At 27.1% G+C, this 20,503-nt stretch overlaps 1 protein-coding gene across 2 annotated transcripts in view; it reads right to left on the reverse strand.

The window, feature by feature from the left end:
- Positions 1 to 20,503, reverse strand: part of LOC100197148 (polycystin-1-like protein 2) — a 212,699-nt gene that overhangs the window by 24,601 nt on the left and 167,595 nt on the right. For both annotated transcript variants that reach the window (XM_065816396.1, XM_065816397.1), the window contains exons 30-33: positions 17,212 to 17,578; positions 15,998 to 16,139; positions 11,458 to 11,669; positions 4,812 to 4,923 (exon numbers count right to left, since the gene is read on the reverse strand). In XM_065816396.1, coding sequence (XP_065672468.1) covers positions 4,812 to 4,923; positions 11,458 to 11,669; positions 15,998 to 16,139; positions 17,212 to 17,578 — 833 coding nt within the window. The remainder of the gene's footprint in view (positions 1 to 4,811; positions 4,924 to 11,457; positions 11,670 to 15,997; positions 16,140 to 17,211; positions 17,579 to 20,503) is intronic.

Consider the following 20,503-nt stretch of genomic DNA (forward strand, 5'->3'; position numbering starts at 1 on the left):
TTTGTTTTTTTGTTATTTCACCTCCCCAAGGCCCAGAAGGCCACTACAGATGAGGAGGCTACTTAATTGTGGTTATAACCCTCTCTCAACTCTATAACTCCGAAACACGAACCTTGACGAACAAGGTCGCTGCGCGGAGAAACAAGATTTAAAGGAGATAAAATCTTTGAAATGCAAATCCATACTAACTGTTAAACTGTCAATTGTTTCAGTATAAAGGTGTTATGCAGATGCATTAGTTTTATTAGAATTTTGTAAAGTAATGTTTTGATAAATGAAACTTTTTTCAACTATACTTTCAATTAATTTTTTGGAGCTGGTTAAAATAGTTTACTTTGTTGAAATATTGCCCAACAAACTATTTAATATAGCTTTAAGTTTTTCTATTGTCCAGTTAAATTGCTGCACCCTGCAGACAGCTTTTACTAGAAATCTTGCTGGACGCTACTACTAAAGCATAAAAATTTTGCAGAATAATTATTATTAACCACCACTCACAATAAAAAATAATACCAAAGTAGAATATTCTGACAGCCTTATGTACCATAAGCTTTATAAAATATTTTATAAATTTTTTTAATAGATCTTTTTTTTGGTATCATTGGTATAAATTTTATATAATTTTGGAGAACAAATGACATATTTTTTTGGAGGTGAGGAAGGGGGGGGGGGAACTATGACCCTCCTAGCCATATTACTGATCAAATGAAGTAGGAATGTTTTGAATAAAATATTTTTTTATATTTCCATGATAAAGCATTTTTTCCATTTACTATTCATGGTAAAAATTTTTTATCATGGAGTAAAATATTTTTCAAAAGTTTTACATAGAGTAAAATATTATTCAAAACATTTCGATTAGGAGTCGCAGTTCAGAACATTTTGATTAGAAAAAAAGAATATAAAATCAGTGATCGCAATCTAAGTTCCTCCATTCTTATTTGTAAAGTTTCATTTTTCTACTTCTTAAAAAGTGCTCGCTAATTTTGAAATAAAAATTATGATAAAGTTTAAGTTGTTGCATCAATGTTTTTGTTTGTTTGTAAACACTTTAGTGGTTACAAATATACAAAAACATTGTTGGTAATGTGATGAAGTTGATGTACCTTTGATGAGTTGATATTTAATGTACTTTATTTAACATATTTATAATTACTTAACCTTTTTTCATATAAAATTAAGTATTTGAATCCTAAATTTGTATTTTTTTTCTCCTGTATTTATATTTACCTAGCTAGGTAAGTATAACTGTTAATCTAGCTAGTTAAACAGCTTTTTCATACAGTAACATTTTAAACATGTTATGAAAGTCTCAGTAAAGTTGTATTCAAAATAACTGAGTTCACGGTTTTTCAAACTGAAAACTTAAAGACCAGAAATATTTCTGGAATTTTCGCTTTGCAATCACTTAGTTTGCTCCATGATATATATATATATATATATACATTGTTATTATTGTTATATATATATATATATATATATATATATATATATATATATATATATATATATATATATATATATATATATATATAACAATAATAACAATATATATATATATATATATACAAAACTTCAAAAGTATAGCCTTTTTTATTGCAAATGAAAAAACCATTTAAAATAAGAAAAACAATTTTTTTTTAATAGGACTTGAAGTTTTATAATAATTATCAACCATAAAATAACAAATCCTAAAAACTGCGCCTGCCTATATGTTATATAGGCAGGCGCATATATGTATAACTATACATATAACTATACAACATATAGTACATATAACTATATAACATTTCCAAAAAATGTATACTATGTTTACAAGAAAAATTTGAAATTATTACTCATTTAAATCAAGAAAATTTACTGAATAAAAAATCAGAATTAATTTCTAAATGCAGACATGAAAATAAGTTCCATTTAAAAAACTATAAAACAAATGACCAGTCCAAATTTATCTAAATTCTAAAGAATTCTTTTCATGAATTTTTAATTTATATATTTTTATATTTTTTAATTTATATATTTTTAATTACATAATTAATTATAACAATTCCCAACTTCCTGTGAAATACTTTTTTCTTTAATTTGAAAATTTTTTAATGTTTAGACATTCTTCCTGATGAACCTACTGATGGAGAAACACTGTGTTGAAGAAAGAAAAAATTAGATAAGTGTTTGTATTAATTTATTATTGCTCTGTTCTTTAAGAACATTGAGCACTCTGTTTGTAGAATACACTAACATAATTTATATATTTATATATATATTTATATATATATATATATATATATATATATATATATATATATATATATATATATTATATATATATATATATATATATATATATATATATATATATATATATATATATATATATATTTATATATATATATATATATGAAATTTGTAATTGCGTTATTGAATTAAAAAAAATAATGATTTTTTATTTTAAATTTTTTTTTGAGTAAACAAAGAATATTACCATATTGATAAACAAAAACCCATGTTAATAACTTGAACAGCGATTTTATTTTGACTAGGAAGGAATAATTTACGTTTTTAAGTATATTTTTTAAATCTATGATGGTTGGCGGTTTCACTTGTGTTATATAAAAATATAAAAAAGTTTAATGTCTGCTTTGAGCATTTTTTTGATACATAGCTAGAACGCGTTTGCCAGGAATTTAATGAATAAATGTTTTACCTTATCGTAGAAATGTTTTACATTAAAAAAAATTACACAGAAACACAGAGTTATAGAGAAGAATCGCATTTAACAATTAAATTCTTAATTTATTTTATTTTTTTTGAATTTCTTTAAAAAAAAAATTAAACTAAATATAAAAGTCTTAATTATGTAAACTCTTATGTTAATTATTCTCAAAAAAAAAAACTTTTTAAATACTTATACGCAATAATTTAATCATGCTTACTTAAAAAATACTCAACTAAAACAATATAAGTATATTTAATAATTTGAATCATATCTGTTTATAATAAACATTCATTAAAAATTGTTCATTAAAAATTAAGTTCCTTAACTTATAAACAAATTCAAAAGTTTTTTCATTCTATGTATAATTACAAAACTCTTTTTTTTTGTTTGCAAGAAATTTAATTTAGAGTAATAAAATAAAAAGAAGGAGAACAAATGTGAGGTAATCTTTTTTAAGAAAAATTTAATTTATTTATTGAACAATATTTAATTCTATTTATATACCAACTTAAGTAAAATATACTAACATGTTAAAATATTTTAACATGACTTGTGCCATTTATACACCGAAGGGCAGTTTACAGCACCATTGGTTTTGGATAAAATTTTATTTTGATGAAGATTACAAAAACTACATATGATTTTAAAAAGTTTTCTCTTTTTCTGTGATAGTTTCAATTCAAAAAGCATTTGCAAAGCCCCAGGATTTAAAAGTTTTCAAAGTAACTCTTTTGTTCTTCAAAATACAATCCATATTCGAACTTTAAACAATTTGGAGATTTGAATACTAAGCTTTTATATACTAGTTTGTCTTATTTTATATAGAAAACTACATAGTCATTAGTAATAGAAAACTACATAGTCATTAGTAATAGAAAACTACATAGTCATTAGTAATAGAAAACTACATAGTCATTAGTAATAGAAAACTACATAGTCATTAGTAATAGAAAACTACATAGTCATTAGTAATAGAAAACTACATAGTCATTAGTAATAGAAAACTACATAGTCATTAGTAATAGAAAACTACATAGTCATTAGTAATAGAAAACTACATAGTCATTAGTAATAGAAAACTACATAGTCATTAGTAATAGAAAACTACATAGTCATTAGTAATAGAAAACTACATAGTCATTAGTAATAGTCAATAGTCATTAGTAAAGAATAAAGATTGGCATCAAACTAAAACGTGCCTTAGTATTAATTTAATAGGGTCTGTAATGTGCACTTGCATAATAAAACCTCAGTTATATAAATATATTTAACGTAATATTAGTGTCATTAGCAAATGTTATAGGCTGCTTGTGATTTCTTTAACTTCATTTATCGCACACAGAAGAAATTTAGCAAATTGTCTTCATTCAAAACTTGCAAGTAACAGGTAGTTTTTTTTTCTTCTGTGCCTGCCCCCCTCTCCCCGTATATCTTAAAGTTAAAGGTATCTGTATACCTTTAACTAATAAGAAAAGCAAAGAGTAATAATTAATGAAGAAGTAATTTTTAGTACAATAAAAATAAATTGTTCATATACTTTTTTCAACATCTCGAAAAAATGTCTTAATACTTTTGTTATCAGAGATTACAGAATATAAATGTTTTTTGTAAAATAGATTTTTATAGAGTTTTTTACTAAATTTTTATTAAAAACATCTGCAGATAATTTGTAGTTAAGGATTGACAAAATTTTTTCATGTTGCTAAATATTTAAATAAATAGGTTAGCTAAAAAATTATGTTTGTTAATATAATTGTTATAAAAAGATAAGAAATATCATGGCTATAAAAAGTTACAACAATTATTTTTAACGTAACTTCTTTCAAACTTTTGCAACAAATATTTTTACATATCATCATTCAAAAGTTAATGTGGTTTTTTTAAAAATTAATTACTTCTTTTATCTTACTGCTAATTTAAAAGTTAAAAAATATTAAAATTAATATTTAAAAGATAAAGCTTAGCCAAAATCGCTTAAGGCATACGTAAAAATCGCTTAAGGTATACGTAAATTGCTCTACGCGTAACGCTTTAAAACAAGGCTTGACATTTAAAGAAAACCATAAAAAATTAAACAAAATAATTCAAAAGTTACCTTGCATGTAGAGCACAAACTTTTCTTTGCTAACTATAGATTTGGAAGCAAGTGCAGCAAGAATAGAAAGAAGAAAAATTTTCATAGGTTGAAGTAGTATAATGTCGTGTATCTAAATTATGCATGCACATTTATACATAAATACAGTGGTGATAATAAATATAAATGGTGTTAAAAATATTTTATTTAATGTTTATTAAAAGTTTTTTAATTTTAGTTTGCATGATTTTAATACTTTTTTAAAATACAAATACAGTATAATTTAGTGTATTTTAACATATTTTATCCTTACTAGTATATATATATAAATATATACTGTTTAATGTTAATTTACTTCCCCTAGACTGAGAAGGTCACTACAGACAAGGAAGCTACTTAATTGTGGTTATAACCCTCTCTTAACTCTATAACTCCAAAACGCAAACCTTGGCGAACAAGGCCGCTGCGCGGGGAATCAAGTTGAGTGGGGTACTATCAGGGACGTGGTAGGGATCAAACTCAGAACCTCTTGCATATGAAGCTAACACTCTACCACTACACCACAACCACAATTGTTAATAATTGTGGGAAAGTATGAAGATACCAAGCAGTGTAAAGACACTTTGTATGTATTATATGCATTTTGAACAGATGATATATATTTTGTGGTACACAGTACAACTAAAATTTTATGACAAATGTAACTGCCTTGGAGCAAAGCTTACCTAAAACGCTATGCATTTTCTCAAATAGAGACTATCAGAAAAGTAGTTCACAGTTAGTAAGTAGTTTATACCAACCCAAAATACTTTATATAGCTATAGAAGTACCCTAAAATGCTCAGATTGTATTTGAAAATTTATTCAAAATAGCATTTAGCTATTCTTATTGATTTAGTGCAAGAAAAACAAAAAAAAGATCAGCCTTAAAGAAAATTAGAACAAAATAGAATCAAAGTTTTAAACAGTTGTGTAAACTGCTATCTGATCTAACCAGATTTTTTGTAACCAAGCAAGTAGCCATTGCTAAATAATTAAAAAGCCAAATATCTCTAGTAGGACATGGACCGCCAGTAGGTATATGACAAAGAAACTTTTTTCGAAATTTTAATTTTTCTGATGTTGCATTTGATGAACTTTTACCAATAGATCACTGTTTTGAGGTTTATTTCATTGGATTACAAACAAACCTCCTGCACCTAGCACCTCACCACTTTTTCGATTTTTCACTTGATTTTTGTTCCCAGCTCTTAGTTCCTTATGCTTGACTTTGATTTTTAAAACTGTAAATGTATATTATTGTATATTGTATAGTTGTTCATATTATTCAAACAATTTTTGTTTATTTGCAGTATTAATTTGCAAGATCTGCTGTTTAGTTCTTCTTTTTGAAAATATGACCTTTAGAAGTAAAAATTCAAAATCAGCAGTGGAAGCAGCTGGTGAAATGTGGACAAAAAAATTTGAAATCTAGCATGAAGCACCATCCTAATATACCACAGGTAAAACAGGATATGAGCGACAAATTGTGTAAAATGCCTTCCAACAGAGATATTATTGGAAGATTCTTGGGACTCTTTGATGAATTGAAAGGAAAACATAATCGACTAACAAAAATATCAGAGAAATTGATGAATCTTTGGCAGAAGTTTAATTTTTCTGTTCTTTCCAAACAGCAAGTGTCTGCTAATGTTGACAAACTTATCACATCATTTGAAAAACACAGAAAGCGACCAAATGCTGTATTTGAAGAAAACCTTGCTCATCTTTTCGATATAACAAAACCAAATGGAAATTGGCTTTGTAGTGAGGACAAACAACTGTACAAAGTACAAATTGAATCAGATGGCAGGGTGGGATATACAACTATGAAAGTGGCTCCTATGTCAACAATCCATCCATCAAAAAGAGCCAAAAGCACATCAGAACCCTCGACAAACCAAGCGGTTATCTCCATATATAAGCGGTTATCTCCATATTCCTTCGATAGTGAGGATTCTGAGGAAGAAAGCATCAGTGGTAACTCGAAGGCAGTTCCAGGAGAATCTCCCAGAAAGCGTGCAACACGCCAGTCAACTAAGTCTGCTGGCAAACTAGTGTCTAGTCACTCTTTGTCAACCAGAAAAACGCCTTGGGTGCTTCAAAGTCTGGCTGAGGATGGAGTTTGTGTCCCAACACCATCACAGTCTGGAGTCTGGCGTCCAACAATGAGAGATGCAGAACAATTAAGAACCGCCTCATGGAACTGATCTCTGAAGAGAAATTTTCTTTGCATTTCGATGGTAAGAAAATTGACAAGACTGAGTACCAAGTTGTGTGCTTGAAAAATGACAAAAGAACATTAAAACTTGGCATTTTGGTTTGTGACAGTGGATCCTCTGCAAACATAAATAAAGCACTACAAGACCTACTTGATGATTACAATGCATGGGACAGTATTCAGATGATCATCTCTGACACAACAGCTGTAAATACTGGTGGCAAGAATGGAGTTGTAGCCAAGCTTCAGAAATTATTTCGAGACAAGGGATTCGATGAACCTCAATACATCAGCTGCCAGCACCACATTTTTGATCTTGTTCTACGACATGTGTTGGATTTCTTTTTTTCCTATACAGTCACAGTCGCCTAACATTAACTACAAATTTATTGATGAGATTATGGAGCATTATGATGATTTAAAAAATGCCTACAAGGGCACAGCAGTGGTAGCAGAATATGAGAACCTTGGCTGGAGAGATGACTTTAAATTTCTTTTTCAGCTTTGTGAAGCATACAAGTTTTACAAAAATGAAGAAAAATGGCCTCGTATCAAATGGCACAAGCTGCCATCACTGCACAGTGCCAGGTGGAACTCAAGAGGCATTTTTGCGCTTATTGCATTTTTCATTCTTCCAAACTGGCGAGAACAGCTGAGGATAACTTGCGATTTCATTGCAACTACATGGTCGCAGGCCTGGTTTTTAAACCAGCACTATACAGAGGCGGCTTATGAAGACCAGTTGTCAACAACATCCCAATTTAAGTGTTCCAAAGCTGTGAAATGCTTCTCAACCCTCTGAAGAAGGAACCATCAGTGCTTGATGTGCCTCGATCCAACATAGTAGCCAAGAGAGCTGTAAAGTTGATGGAGGACATTCGTTCTTTTTGCAGAACAAACAAACATCTTAACTGTAAATTTACTAATACTAATACACAAATCTGAAAGATTATTAACATCACTACAAATGCTGTAGGACAGTGTAGGTACTCATTCTCATGTATTTCTCATGTGTATTGTATATAAAGCTGACATATTATAATTAATAGCCTTTGGGCCGCTATTTATTGTATGGTTAAATATGAAACTGTCTTAGGTGCGGGAAGTTTTTTCAAGGTATGGTGAAACCAATGTCATTTCTGTGAATTATAGGCAAAAGTTCATCGTTTAGAACCCCAGGCTAATTGATTTCAAATTTATCATATACCTTACCGCCAGCATTTGTTATGGCTAACACAAACTCCTGTTTGTAGCAAACCAAATTGAATCACATTATTTTATTGTACACATCGTTGTGTGCAATAAAATAAGTTTTTTAAGTTAAGCAAAAGAAGACAAAACATTGAAAAAATACCAATATGGTATATAATATGGAAGTTAAAGTTGCTTTGTATTTTTTGAATTGAGTTTATGTGGTGATAACAGGAATCAGTACAATGCATAAATTCATATGCAGTAATTAACTGCTATCTTCTAATTAAAACGCTGTTAAACAAAAAAAAAACAAATTTTTCATAATGAAAAACATGTTAGATGAGAATCCAATCCATTTTTGTTTGAAAAACAATGCATAGAAATTTAGTTTTGACTTAATTTAAAGGTGTCATTTTTGTGTAATATGAGTATGCTCGAATTACCCAGTGTTTTTCATTGAAATTACCTAGTTTAAAGTCCTAAAATAGCAGTGGTTTTAATTGCTTTGTGAATAAAAACAAAACATAGTAAAATATTTTAATATTTTAACAATACTAAATATTTTACTGCAATTTAAATTCAAAAAAATTGAATTTTTATCGTTCAAAAGTTTGAGTTAATAAAATAAAAAAAATTTTTTTTTTTACTAATTTTTTTTTTTTTTTGCGGAAAACACGATAATATTGTTTTAACAAAAAGTTGCTCAAAATTTGATCTTTTAAAGATGAGTTTTGTTAATAACAAATTATTATATTCCAAAAATTAGTTTTAATTGTCACATTGGTATTTTTTCATTTAATGTTAGTTTTTTGAACTAATTTAAAGTGCTCATATTACCAAGTGATCATATTTCCAAGTGGTCATATTACCAAGTGGTCATATTACCAAGTGGTCATATTACCAAGTGGGAAATATGAGCACTTTTGCCGCTTTTTTAAAACTTCTGTGTTTTTAAGAAAAAATTTTCGGTGCCCAAATATTTAAGTGGATCATGAGTAGGGATCCATAAAAAAAGTTTATACACAAAAATTTTGGATCCAGCATGATTATTTTTAAAAATATTCCAACTTTTACTTAAGGTAATTCATTGAAATTACCTTAACCAAAAAACCCTAATTTACCCTACTACTACTACTACTACTACTACTACTACTACTACTACTACTACTACTACTACTACTACTACTACTCTACTACTACTACTACTACTACTACTACTACTACTACTACTACTACTACTACTACTACTACTACTACTACTACTACTACTACTACTACTTCTACTAGAAAGACCATTATTTAAAAGGATCTGATTATTAAGAATATAATTTTCCCTACACAAATTTTCAATTTTGTCAACAAATTTTTGCCAGTCTGCAACAAAATGAAGTTGGCATTTTAATGTAATATTTGATGAAATAATATGTTTTTAGCATTTTATAATATGTAAAAACAAGATTAATTTTTTTTAGGATGTAACATCGCTAACAGGAAATTTCACAACTTCTCATAAAGCAGTTAATCCATAATTTTTTATGGATTTTCATTAATTAAATTAAGAGCTTTATATTAAAGTTTTCCTCCTCCTAGGTATGTTGCCTGTCGCAATATAGAGTCAGTCATGATCAGAACCTTATAGAATATTATGTTCTGGTTTATTTTTACTTCTTCTTACCACATTTTAAAAACCAAAATAATTTGGTATAAATACTGGCATGAAGAATAAATGTGAAAATAAGTTTATAATTTTATGAATTATTTCAATTTATAAATATTTTGCAATTATCAAATTATTTGTTGCATCTATAAAGAAAATCTTTCTTCAACTTTTATGGTAAAAAAATTTATGTATGTAAATGATATGATGAAGTTCAGGAGAAAAAGCAAATATCTACCAAGTTGCATATATCTACAAATCAAATGTGTAGCTATGTACAAATCTGTAACTATTTAGCTATACCTATTTAATCACAAACACTTTTTTAGCAATTTTATAAATAAATGGAGGGGCCCCTTGTGCTCTCAATTGGCGCTAGTTCTTTTTAACATACTAATTAATCATTAAAAAGTACTTTTGCTAATACTTTTTAATGATTAATTTTGTTGTGAGGCAAAAAACCTCTTGCCACCTAAATCAACAAATCATAAACAACTTTTTTGTTTTCGGTATAAATAAAACACAAAACAAAAATAATGCAAAAATAAACCAGTGGTAGAATGTTTAACTTATAATCAAAATGTTCCATGTTCGAACCCACCTATGCCTTTAAAGATAATAATGAATCCTTAACTGTGGTGACGTCTAGAGACTTGACATGAATTTAATATAATTAAAAAAAAAAGATTATTAAAAAAATTTGCAAAACTTGCAACTCACAAACAATAGCATTTTTAATAGCAAAAAGAATTATTTTTTGAAATTGGAATTCCCAATAGAATTACCTATAGAAAATCTCTATAGAATTATCATAAACTAAGGACTAGGTGAGCTAATGCTGTGACTTGCAGTTTGATATACAGTCTATTCTCTCTAATTATTTTTCAGCAAACATGAGGTAATTATAATGAAAAAGTTAGAGTGAGGCATACAGACTAACCGTGACCTGTTTTATGAGTCATTTATTGTTAGTTAATAATATTTAGTAAACTTATTGTCGTGCTACTAATAAACTAGGTTAGGTTTTGTTATTTTTAAAGCATTTGGGTGGTTGTAAACATCATTGAATGAAGTTTAGGTTTAACAGTAACTTGTTTTATGCAATTATAAAAATTTTGTTTATGAGAGAGTTTAGAAAAAGAATTTTGTTCACAAGAAATTTGTCCTTGAAAAAGAAATTATTACAGTTAAATTTAAAATGATGAATTATTTTATCAATTTCTTGCAATGATAAAAAAACAAATAAAGTGTTTTCTAATTCTTTTTCCCAATTCCCAAACCTTTTTTAAGTTTTTTTCGAGTACAAAAATCAATACAGGACACTTCTAATAAACTTATTTTATAAAATTAATAGTTTCATAAATGAATTATGCATTAATAGTCTGCAGTTGTTAGTTGTTAATTGAATAAAATATATGCTTTCAGGATCTATTTAGTGTTACATCAATTTTTTTTTATGCTTGAGCAAATATTATAAACTATATACATACATATACAAACTTAAATAACATTACAAATATACTAAAAAAACATTTTCATTATATTTCTATAACTAACCAATCCTAAAGAAATGCTGGCCAACCAATCAAATGATTTTTTATTACCAAATGCCATTCCATACAGTAGTATAACATATCCGAATCCTAAAATTGTTGTAATGCAAATAATCCAAGCGATGTATAAAAACCAATGTGGAAAGTAAAACGGTTTTTTAGTTTGTGACATCAACTTATTTGAAAATCCATCTTCCATGTTTTCAAATTTTAAATCTGAAACAAATAATATTTATAACATTTAAAACACTACTAATGTATATTGTAAATCAAAACTAAATGAAAGCAACTTGTTATTTTTACTATGGGTTGAAAATAAAATATTCAATAGGCCATGCCAAAAAAAATAACAACAACAAAAAAAAGAGTTTTTATGATATAACAAAAAAACTCTTTTTTTTCCTTTAAAATAAAAATATGATCTAAAAAGATCAGAAATTTATTTTTAATGGAAAATAAGAATAAATGTTTTACTAATGGTTGAGGTCAAATAGGGAATATACATAAGTATATTCCCCTTCTTTTTTTCTGATGTCTTTATATTGCCATTTTCACTTTTTTTTTTTCAAAAAAAATATCAAAATAACATCATAAAGATATCAGCATAAAAAAAACAGAATGTACATAAGTTAACAGACTATAGCAGCAGTGCTCAACCTGATTTTCACTGGCCATATTTAGTCCAACGAACTTATTTATGCGACTCAGGAGAAATTTATCAATTGGAAAGTTTTTTTTTTTAAATAAATAACATCCAGCTTTTAAATTTCTAAAAGTGTGAGACATGGCAAAGATATTTTAAAACATATACCTGATCACATATTAGAGTTCATTACAAACAGAGTACAGTACAAAAGAGTACAGTACAAAAAATTGTAAATTGAAGAAAACTTTTTTAATTCTTTAACTTTTTTCATATACTAATTCAGTCTTAACAAGGTTGCCAAGCAACCATTATTAAGTTGAGAGTTACTAGAAAAAAGATGCAAATTAGCTCAAAAATCAAGTGAGAATGAGTATTCATTAATGGAACAAGAGATAACTCATTTGAGCAGCAACCATGATGATCATGATAGTAAATGTAGAAAAGAAAAATAAATGCAACATTACAACAATGAGAGAGCTCAAGCTGACAGATAGAGCAGGTCCAACTACATTTACAATGCATTTTTGGACACCTTGTCTAAAGAGCATCATTAGAAAAACCCAAAAATGGGTCAAGTTTTATAATAATATATAAAACTTGACCCATTTTTGTATGATAATAGCAAGCAAGGTAAAGAGAAGCAACCTTAGCAGATGAGCTTTGCAAGAGTTTGCAGAACAAACTTCCGCTTTTCAACATTATCAGAACTAACTTTTCAATGGATTGTATACCATAAAATCGCTTAAGTTTGGTCACCATGTAGCTTCGGTCATTTAAGAAAAAATATAAAAAAAAAATGCAAAACTCAAATTTTACAAACTTTTTTTATCAAATAATGTTTGTATTTAGTTCGTAATTATGAAACAATAATGTTTTTATGCAACCTTCTGAAATAATTTTTTAGCAAAACAACAATTTAAAGTAATTAATACTATTAAAATCTAAATAAGCAAACTATTAAAACAAATGATCAAATATAATCTTAGTATTATTTAGAATTACCGAATTAATTATATTTACTAAAAGAAATTATTAATTTTTGAAAATTAATTACTTTTTTTATAAAAATTAGTAAAATTTTGAAATACTCTAATTTCGGTCATTCACAGATAAACAACGAAGGAGACAATTAGCAGTAATATTATGAAATGTTGAAATGTGTGGCAAGTAAAATTTACCGGTAACTTTCCCTACAAATTTACCAGTAAACTTTGACATTTTTATAATGGTTACACACTATGGTATTTTATTTGAATGAAAAATTTGTTCATAATTTCAAAATTAACTGATGGTTTTTTGAGTTCTAAAAAATGTCAAGCTTATAACATTTTTTTGAGATAAAATTACAGCTCAACAACAACTATGAATGCCTTGTGATTCTTGTGACGATTGGTTGTGTAGACCTTGCTGTTCTACTATGGTCAACCATACGTGGAAGAATTGCAAATAAACATACAAAGTTCATTTAAAGCAAAGTAATGTTTTTTTGTTAATTGAAAAAACGTTTTTAAATTAATTAAAAAATTTATTTTTAATTTTATTAACTAGTGGTGTACCAAATGTTTAATTGAGATATGACTTTAGCAACAGACACTGGAGTGATTTGAATGTCTAACAACTAGTAAACCTGTTTAACTGGAATAGAAGGGAGAGATTGGCCATAAGAATTGAGTGTCAAAGTTCTTTGTAAATTGTTTTATCCTTGAGAGAGGTAATATGATCAGTCCCTTGAATGGGAGATGGAATGTTAAACCTACCCTTGTTAAATTTAGATTTTCCAAAAGTCTTTAGAGCCTAACTTCTGGAATTAGATGCAATATTTAGCAAACTGAGAATAATGTAGCTTAGCATCTGACAGCATCTTTTTATGATAATACATAGCCATTTATTCTCAAGAGAAAATGATTACGATTAGATATAGCACAAGAGGGTGTGAAGTAAGAATGAGGCTTGACTTGGAATCAACAATAAGGAATAAAAGCATTCATTTCTGCCTGAATCCAGGAGGTTACATAGAAGGCGCATTTATCAGCTGATAAGGAAAAGACATCAGCCCAAGGACTGTCACAAAAAAAATATTTTTGAAAATTGTATATATATATATATATATATATATATATATATATATATATATATATATTGTTGTTAACTTTTATCCTTCAAAGCAACTTCTTTAAAATTTCTTAATTCATGGCAAAAACTTTACTCAAATTTCAGACAATTGAAATTATTCATTAAAAAGTTTTTACAAGAAATAATATGTAGGTTGTAAGTCAAGAAATTCAAATTTTAATGTTACAATGGGAAGTTTTGATGGAGCTGAGTTATGTGAACTGGTAGGCCTTTATATTTTATACACCATTAGCAAAGAATACAGATTAACTACCAACGGTTTATATAGAGATGAAGGTCTATGCTGTTTTCATAATATCACCAAACCACAATCAGAAATGATAAAAAAAACAACCTCATAAATTATTTTTAAATCAAAATTTGAGCTAAATAAATCAACTAAAACCAAAAAAATGTTAACAACATAATGTTTTCTTTAACTTGTTTACAATTCTTTTCAGCCATAATCCTAACCATCCTCTGAATATTTTTAAATCTGCAATGATAGTAAAGAAGTATTTAACAGAGCTTTAGTAAAGAAGTAAGTTAAATAAAGAAGTAAGTTTAGTATAGTAAGAATAGCTGCGCCTTTTTATAATAAAGCCTTTAAGGGTGGAATGCAAGAAGCGAACTTGAGTCAAGTTCGACTTGAACTTTCCATTGTAACCAATAGCGGCAGAGTATTTTTTGAGGGGAAAACCCATACTCTTCTGCTATTAGTTACAATGTAAAGTTCAAGTCAAACTTGACTCAAGTTCGCTTCTTGCATTCCACCCTAAGTCTAGTAGATTTAAAGAGGTCATTACTGCTATTTCCAGCAATTTCAAAAAATTAAAAAATCACAAGAACAAAACATTTTTTGGTTCCAAACCTCCTTTTTGAATTTTCATCAAGGCAAACAGCCAAACTTTTCTTAATTTTAATTGATAAAAACTTCCCATAAAATTGTAAAATCCATGTACAGAGTAACCATATGATTAATTTTACTTTAGACATATTTTTACCAAAGGTTTTAGGAAAACACATAAATTATTGACCATATTTTCAACACTAAAATCACTGTTAAAACTCCTAATAGAACCTAATATATATTTTTACTAAATATGTTTTAGAAAACTAGTAATATGTCATTGTTATTTAACTCTTAAAAGAAGATATGTTTTAATCCGTATAGGGTATATAATAAAATAAATCAAAATAAAATAAAATAAACCAGGCATAAGTCATTATTATTCTGAAAAGTTTTGGTAACAATTTGGTTACTAAAAAAATTAAACAAAAAAAGCAAAATGATTTTCTCATTTTGATTGTGGTTAGACCTTTTTTGACTTGCAAACAAAAATTTGTATTTTTATTAAAATTTTTGTTTTTGTATTTTTTAAACAATATGGCTAAATGATTACCTAATGACATGAAATCTAAAGTTAAATAGTCATAAACTATATAGTCATTTTTAAAATTTTATATATACAGAGCCGTAACCACTGGGGGGAGGGGGGGGGGAAGGGGTCATGTATATATACATATATATACATATATATATGTATATATATACATATATATATGTATATATATGTATATATATATGTATATATATGTATATATATACATATATATATATATACATATATATATAAATATATATATAAATATATATATATATATATATATATATATATATATATATATATATATATATATGTATATATATATATATATATATCAATACATATATATGTATATATTATATATATAGACTGATTATATATAAAAAAAAAACATTTACTTTTGAATCTAGATTGATTATGCTTAATTAATGGTTCGCAAACAACTGTCTCTTGATAAATAGGTTGAACCATACGAAATAAATGAGTCAGCAAAATATTGACTGGTAGAGTAATAAAAGCACAAACAATCCCAACATACAACTAAAAAAAAAATAAAACATTGAATTTAAATAAATATTTAAAAACAAATATCACAGTGACAGAAATTATTTATTTTGGGCTGAGTCTTGGCACTATGCTTGAAGTGTGACTTAATGAGATGGGAAAAAAATACACTGTTACAAAAGTTGATGACTTTGCTTGTGTCCCAGAATTATAATCTATTGAAGATTTCTGATCAATCCTTAAAGACTATTTATATAAAAACAACAAGGAGGCTGAAAATAAAAACTGCAAAAAAAATTTGTTTTAGTTTTAGAAAAGTTAAAACCTTGTACATGTATACATTAACATCTATACAAAAAACATGTATGCATTAACATCTATACAAAAAAGTTGATGAACGTCATAATAAAAAAAGCTGATGAACGAGATTATTGTAGTCATTATCTTAAGTAAATTATTAAATTAATTAAAATATATTTTTAAGTAAAATCCATGCATAGGTGTTTAAGTAAATATATTATAGAACAGTAGTATTAATTTGCTGTTCATTTTTGACTTCATTTTTACTATTAAAGCTTGTATTTATTTTGCGCCAAACTTTTGCCATGAAAGAAAATTAAAAAAAAAAAATTTTTTTTTTGTAGATAAAAGGCTAATTTATTTGACTACATATAAAGTACATAAAAAGAACTCGGAAAATGTAAAGTTTATACAATATTTTAAGTTTCTTAACATACCATAAATTTAAAAGGAAACCATCTGCAACTTTTTAATACTTATATTACTTAAAGGAAAACCTGTAAACTTACAATCAGAACAGTGTTGGTAAGCTACTGGGTATTGTAAAACACTTAGAAAAATTATACAAAGTAACTCCCCCTCCTCCTTCACCCTTACACACCTCATAGAATAGCCACTGGGTATTGTAAAACACCTAAAAAAATTACTGGATAGAAAGTTTAGTTCAGGTACTTTGTTTTAGCTTGTTTACTTGATTTTAGTTAGGTAAAATTTATTATAATTTATTCATATTTAATTACTATTTAAACTTTTTACAAAAAAGTAATACTAAATTATAAAATTGAATCAAATTGATATATTATGACACCTGCTTTGTTGTAAATGTGAATACTCCTATTTTATTCTCAGTTGCTGGACTGCCTGGTGGTACTTTCTCAAAAAACATTGCACTTGCTGTCATTGATGTCATTAATAAGCAGACAGAAACAGAAATTCTTTGGCATCTTGTAAAATTACTAATAGGTAAACGCGTCACAACAGAAAGCCATAAATGCTCATCAGTGAAACCTTTGCGAGCATTTGAAAGAAAAAGGTAGTTAAAACTTTTAACATTCTCTTTTCCAGATACTGGCAAAACAAGATCTAGCGAGCTATTGTCTTGATCAACAGCTATCCAACAATTTGCCATAAAATAAAAATGTTCTTCTGTTTGTAGATCCACAACCTCGATATCTCTTAATAAGATTAAAAATTATTAGTAATAACAATATCAATAATAATAATAATAATAATAGCAACAAAAATAATAATAATAACAACAATGTCAATAATAGAAGTAATAATAAAAATAAAAATAACAATAAAAATAACACTAATATGAAAATAATAATAACAATAATTAAAAAAAATAATAATAACATTAATAATAAAAATAACATTAATAGCAATATGTTAATGATAATTTTTACAATAAATCTCAAAAGAAATACAAAAATCACAATGAATCTTTAAACTAATTAAAAAAAAAATTAAATTCGAAATTTAAAAAGAATTATAAAAAAATGTTAATAAATAGAAAATTTTTTTTTATGTTTTCATAAAAATCAAAAAGCGAAGCTGATATGCACTCAGCATGTTATTAAGACATGTTTTAAGGTTTTTAATGGCAAAAATCTATTGCTGTTAAACTAGCATGTGTTCAAAAATGGAATTACATAAAAAGCAATGATTTCTGCATAAATGTTAAAAGTAAAAATGTTGAATATAAAAAAACCTGAGTAATGAAAATTACCAAGTTCTAAATTCTATACTGAGGTGGAAAGTAACCAATTACATTCACTTGCGTTACTGCAATTGAGTAGTTTTTTTGTTAATTTTTTACTTGTAAAGTATTTTTCTAAATGTGTACTATTACTTTTACTTAAGTATATTTTTTTGTATTATATAGTATTGCACTTAAATTAAAATTGAAGTATTGTACTTCGCTACATTTTAAATCATACATGTTATTAAGTAAAAGAATTTAAAAAATATAATTATTATATTTGAATAAAAAATAGTGCCTTTTTTATAACTTTGTTTCAAAATATTTTTCACTAATGTTTTAAGTGAAGTTAGGAGTCATTCACAAATTACGTCACGCTTTAGGAAAAAAGAGGGGAGAAGTTAGAGATTTTGTGATGATTTGTTACAAGGAAGAGGGTATTCAATTTTGTGGCGCAAAATTTTTTTTCTTAGTTTTGAATCTAGAAAAACCTTTCTTTTGACTATTAAAGTGCTTACCCAAACATAAACCTCAGTTTATGTATTTACACTCAACTGCAGCTATTCCAATTTAACTTGAAATGAAATTAACTTTTTAAATTGACTTAAATTTAACTGGAGCTCACATTTTAAATTGACTTAAAATATAGGAGATTAATGCTGATTGATTAATGCAAATTAATGTAGACTAAAGCTGCGTTTACAGCTTTACCAGCCGTGATAAAGTTGTGATAGAATAGATAGTGACATCCACAACACTTATTTATTACTAATGAGATTAATTAAACTAAATTTTTTATCAAAAATTAAATATCTTTGGAAGTTGTTTGCCCATTAAATCAACATTATATGTCAATTATACCGATTAAGTCAACATTATATGTCTTATTAAGTCAACATTATATGTCTTATTAAGTCAACATTATATGTCAATTATACCGATTAAGTCAACATTATATGGAACTATATTAGCGCAAAAACTGTGTACTAAGGTGTCCCAAAAAAAAACTATTTCCTTAAATATTTGGGATTCCTAGAAAAAGAAAATACCCATATGTTATGGTTCATCTAGTCCAGGGGTGGCCACAACTTTTGATAATTTTTGATAAGGACCAAAGTTAGCTTTTCAACTGTTAAATATGCCGGAGATTTTTAATAATATAGTTTTTTAAAAATATTTTATTTAAAAATATTGATTTGCAAAGGAATAACACTCAAAAACACATATTTAATAGCAAACAACATATGCTGGTCACAAGGCTATTAGGTATAATACAAATTATAGTTTATTGGTAATCACGAACCTGCCTTTTTTTCACAATATTTTTAATGTCAATAGGCAACTGACTGGTTGCGATTCTTAATGTATTCTGCAAGTTAGTATCTGTCAGTACAGATCTTGTTTTGGATTTTGCAAATTTCATACAAGAAAAAACACTTTCACATAAATATGTGCTACCAAACAAGACACCCATCATTTTTGCATTGTTGACTAAGTTGGTGTACTTATTTTGGTCAAGATTTTTGTAAAATAACAATAAATTTTGTTTATTATATGCTTCTCTCAAAGCATCGCTGCATTGAAGATCAATTAACTCTATTTGGAATTTATCTGGTACAGTTTCAATATCAGCAGAGAATGGCACTGTGAACAATTAGATTTTGTCTGCATGATTCTTAACATCTGCAAACAGATGTTAAGAATCATGCAGACAGAATCTGCAAAATCTTGTTTTCAATTCAGCAATACAGGTAACAAATTTTGCTGTGTTTCCAGGATTCAGCTCACCCAAGGTTGGACAATGACTGAAATTTCCAGTTCTTAACTGCTTTCCAGTTCTTAACTGCTTTCCAGTTCTTAACTGCTTTCCAGTTCTTAACTGCTTTCCAGTTCTTAACTGCTTTCCAGTTCTTAACTGCTTTCCAGCTCCCACAAAGTTAATTTCAACTGAAAAGTTAGAATAAACATTTTTTCCAATTAATTGATCTTTTCCTTGGAGTTCTTCGTTAAGTATATTGTTATGTTGGGTCAAGTCTACTAGAAATGCAAATTTTTCAATAAACTCTTTTTCTTCTAGCTCTGGTGGATAATCTTTGTTGATAATTTTGAAAAAATCCAACATATTTTGTCTCGAACCATAAGTTCTTTTCAGTATATTACCTCTAGAAAGCCATCTCACCTCAGTATAATAAAGCAGACCACCATATTCAGAGTCATTTTCAGCAAGTAAAGCCTCAAATTTCCTACTTCGTAATGCACTGGATTTAATGCTGTTTATTGCTTTAACTACTACAGACATTACATTTTCCAAATCCATTGTCTTTGCTGTTAAATTTTGCTGATGAATAATACAATGCAGCTTAATTAATGACAAGTTGTTTTCTGCCATTTCATT

Source organism: Hydra vulgaris, chromosome 13 (genome assembly GCF_038396675.1).
Source record: "Hydra vulgaris chromosome 13, alternate assembly HydraT2T_AEP".
NCBI lineage: Eukaryota > Metazoa > Cnidaria > Hydrozoa > Anthoathecata > Hydridae > Hydra > Hydra vulgaris.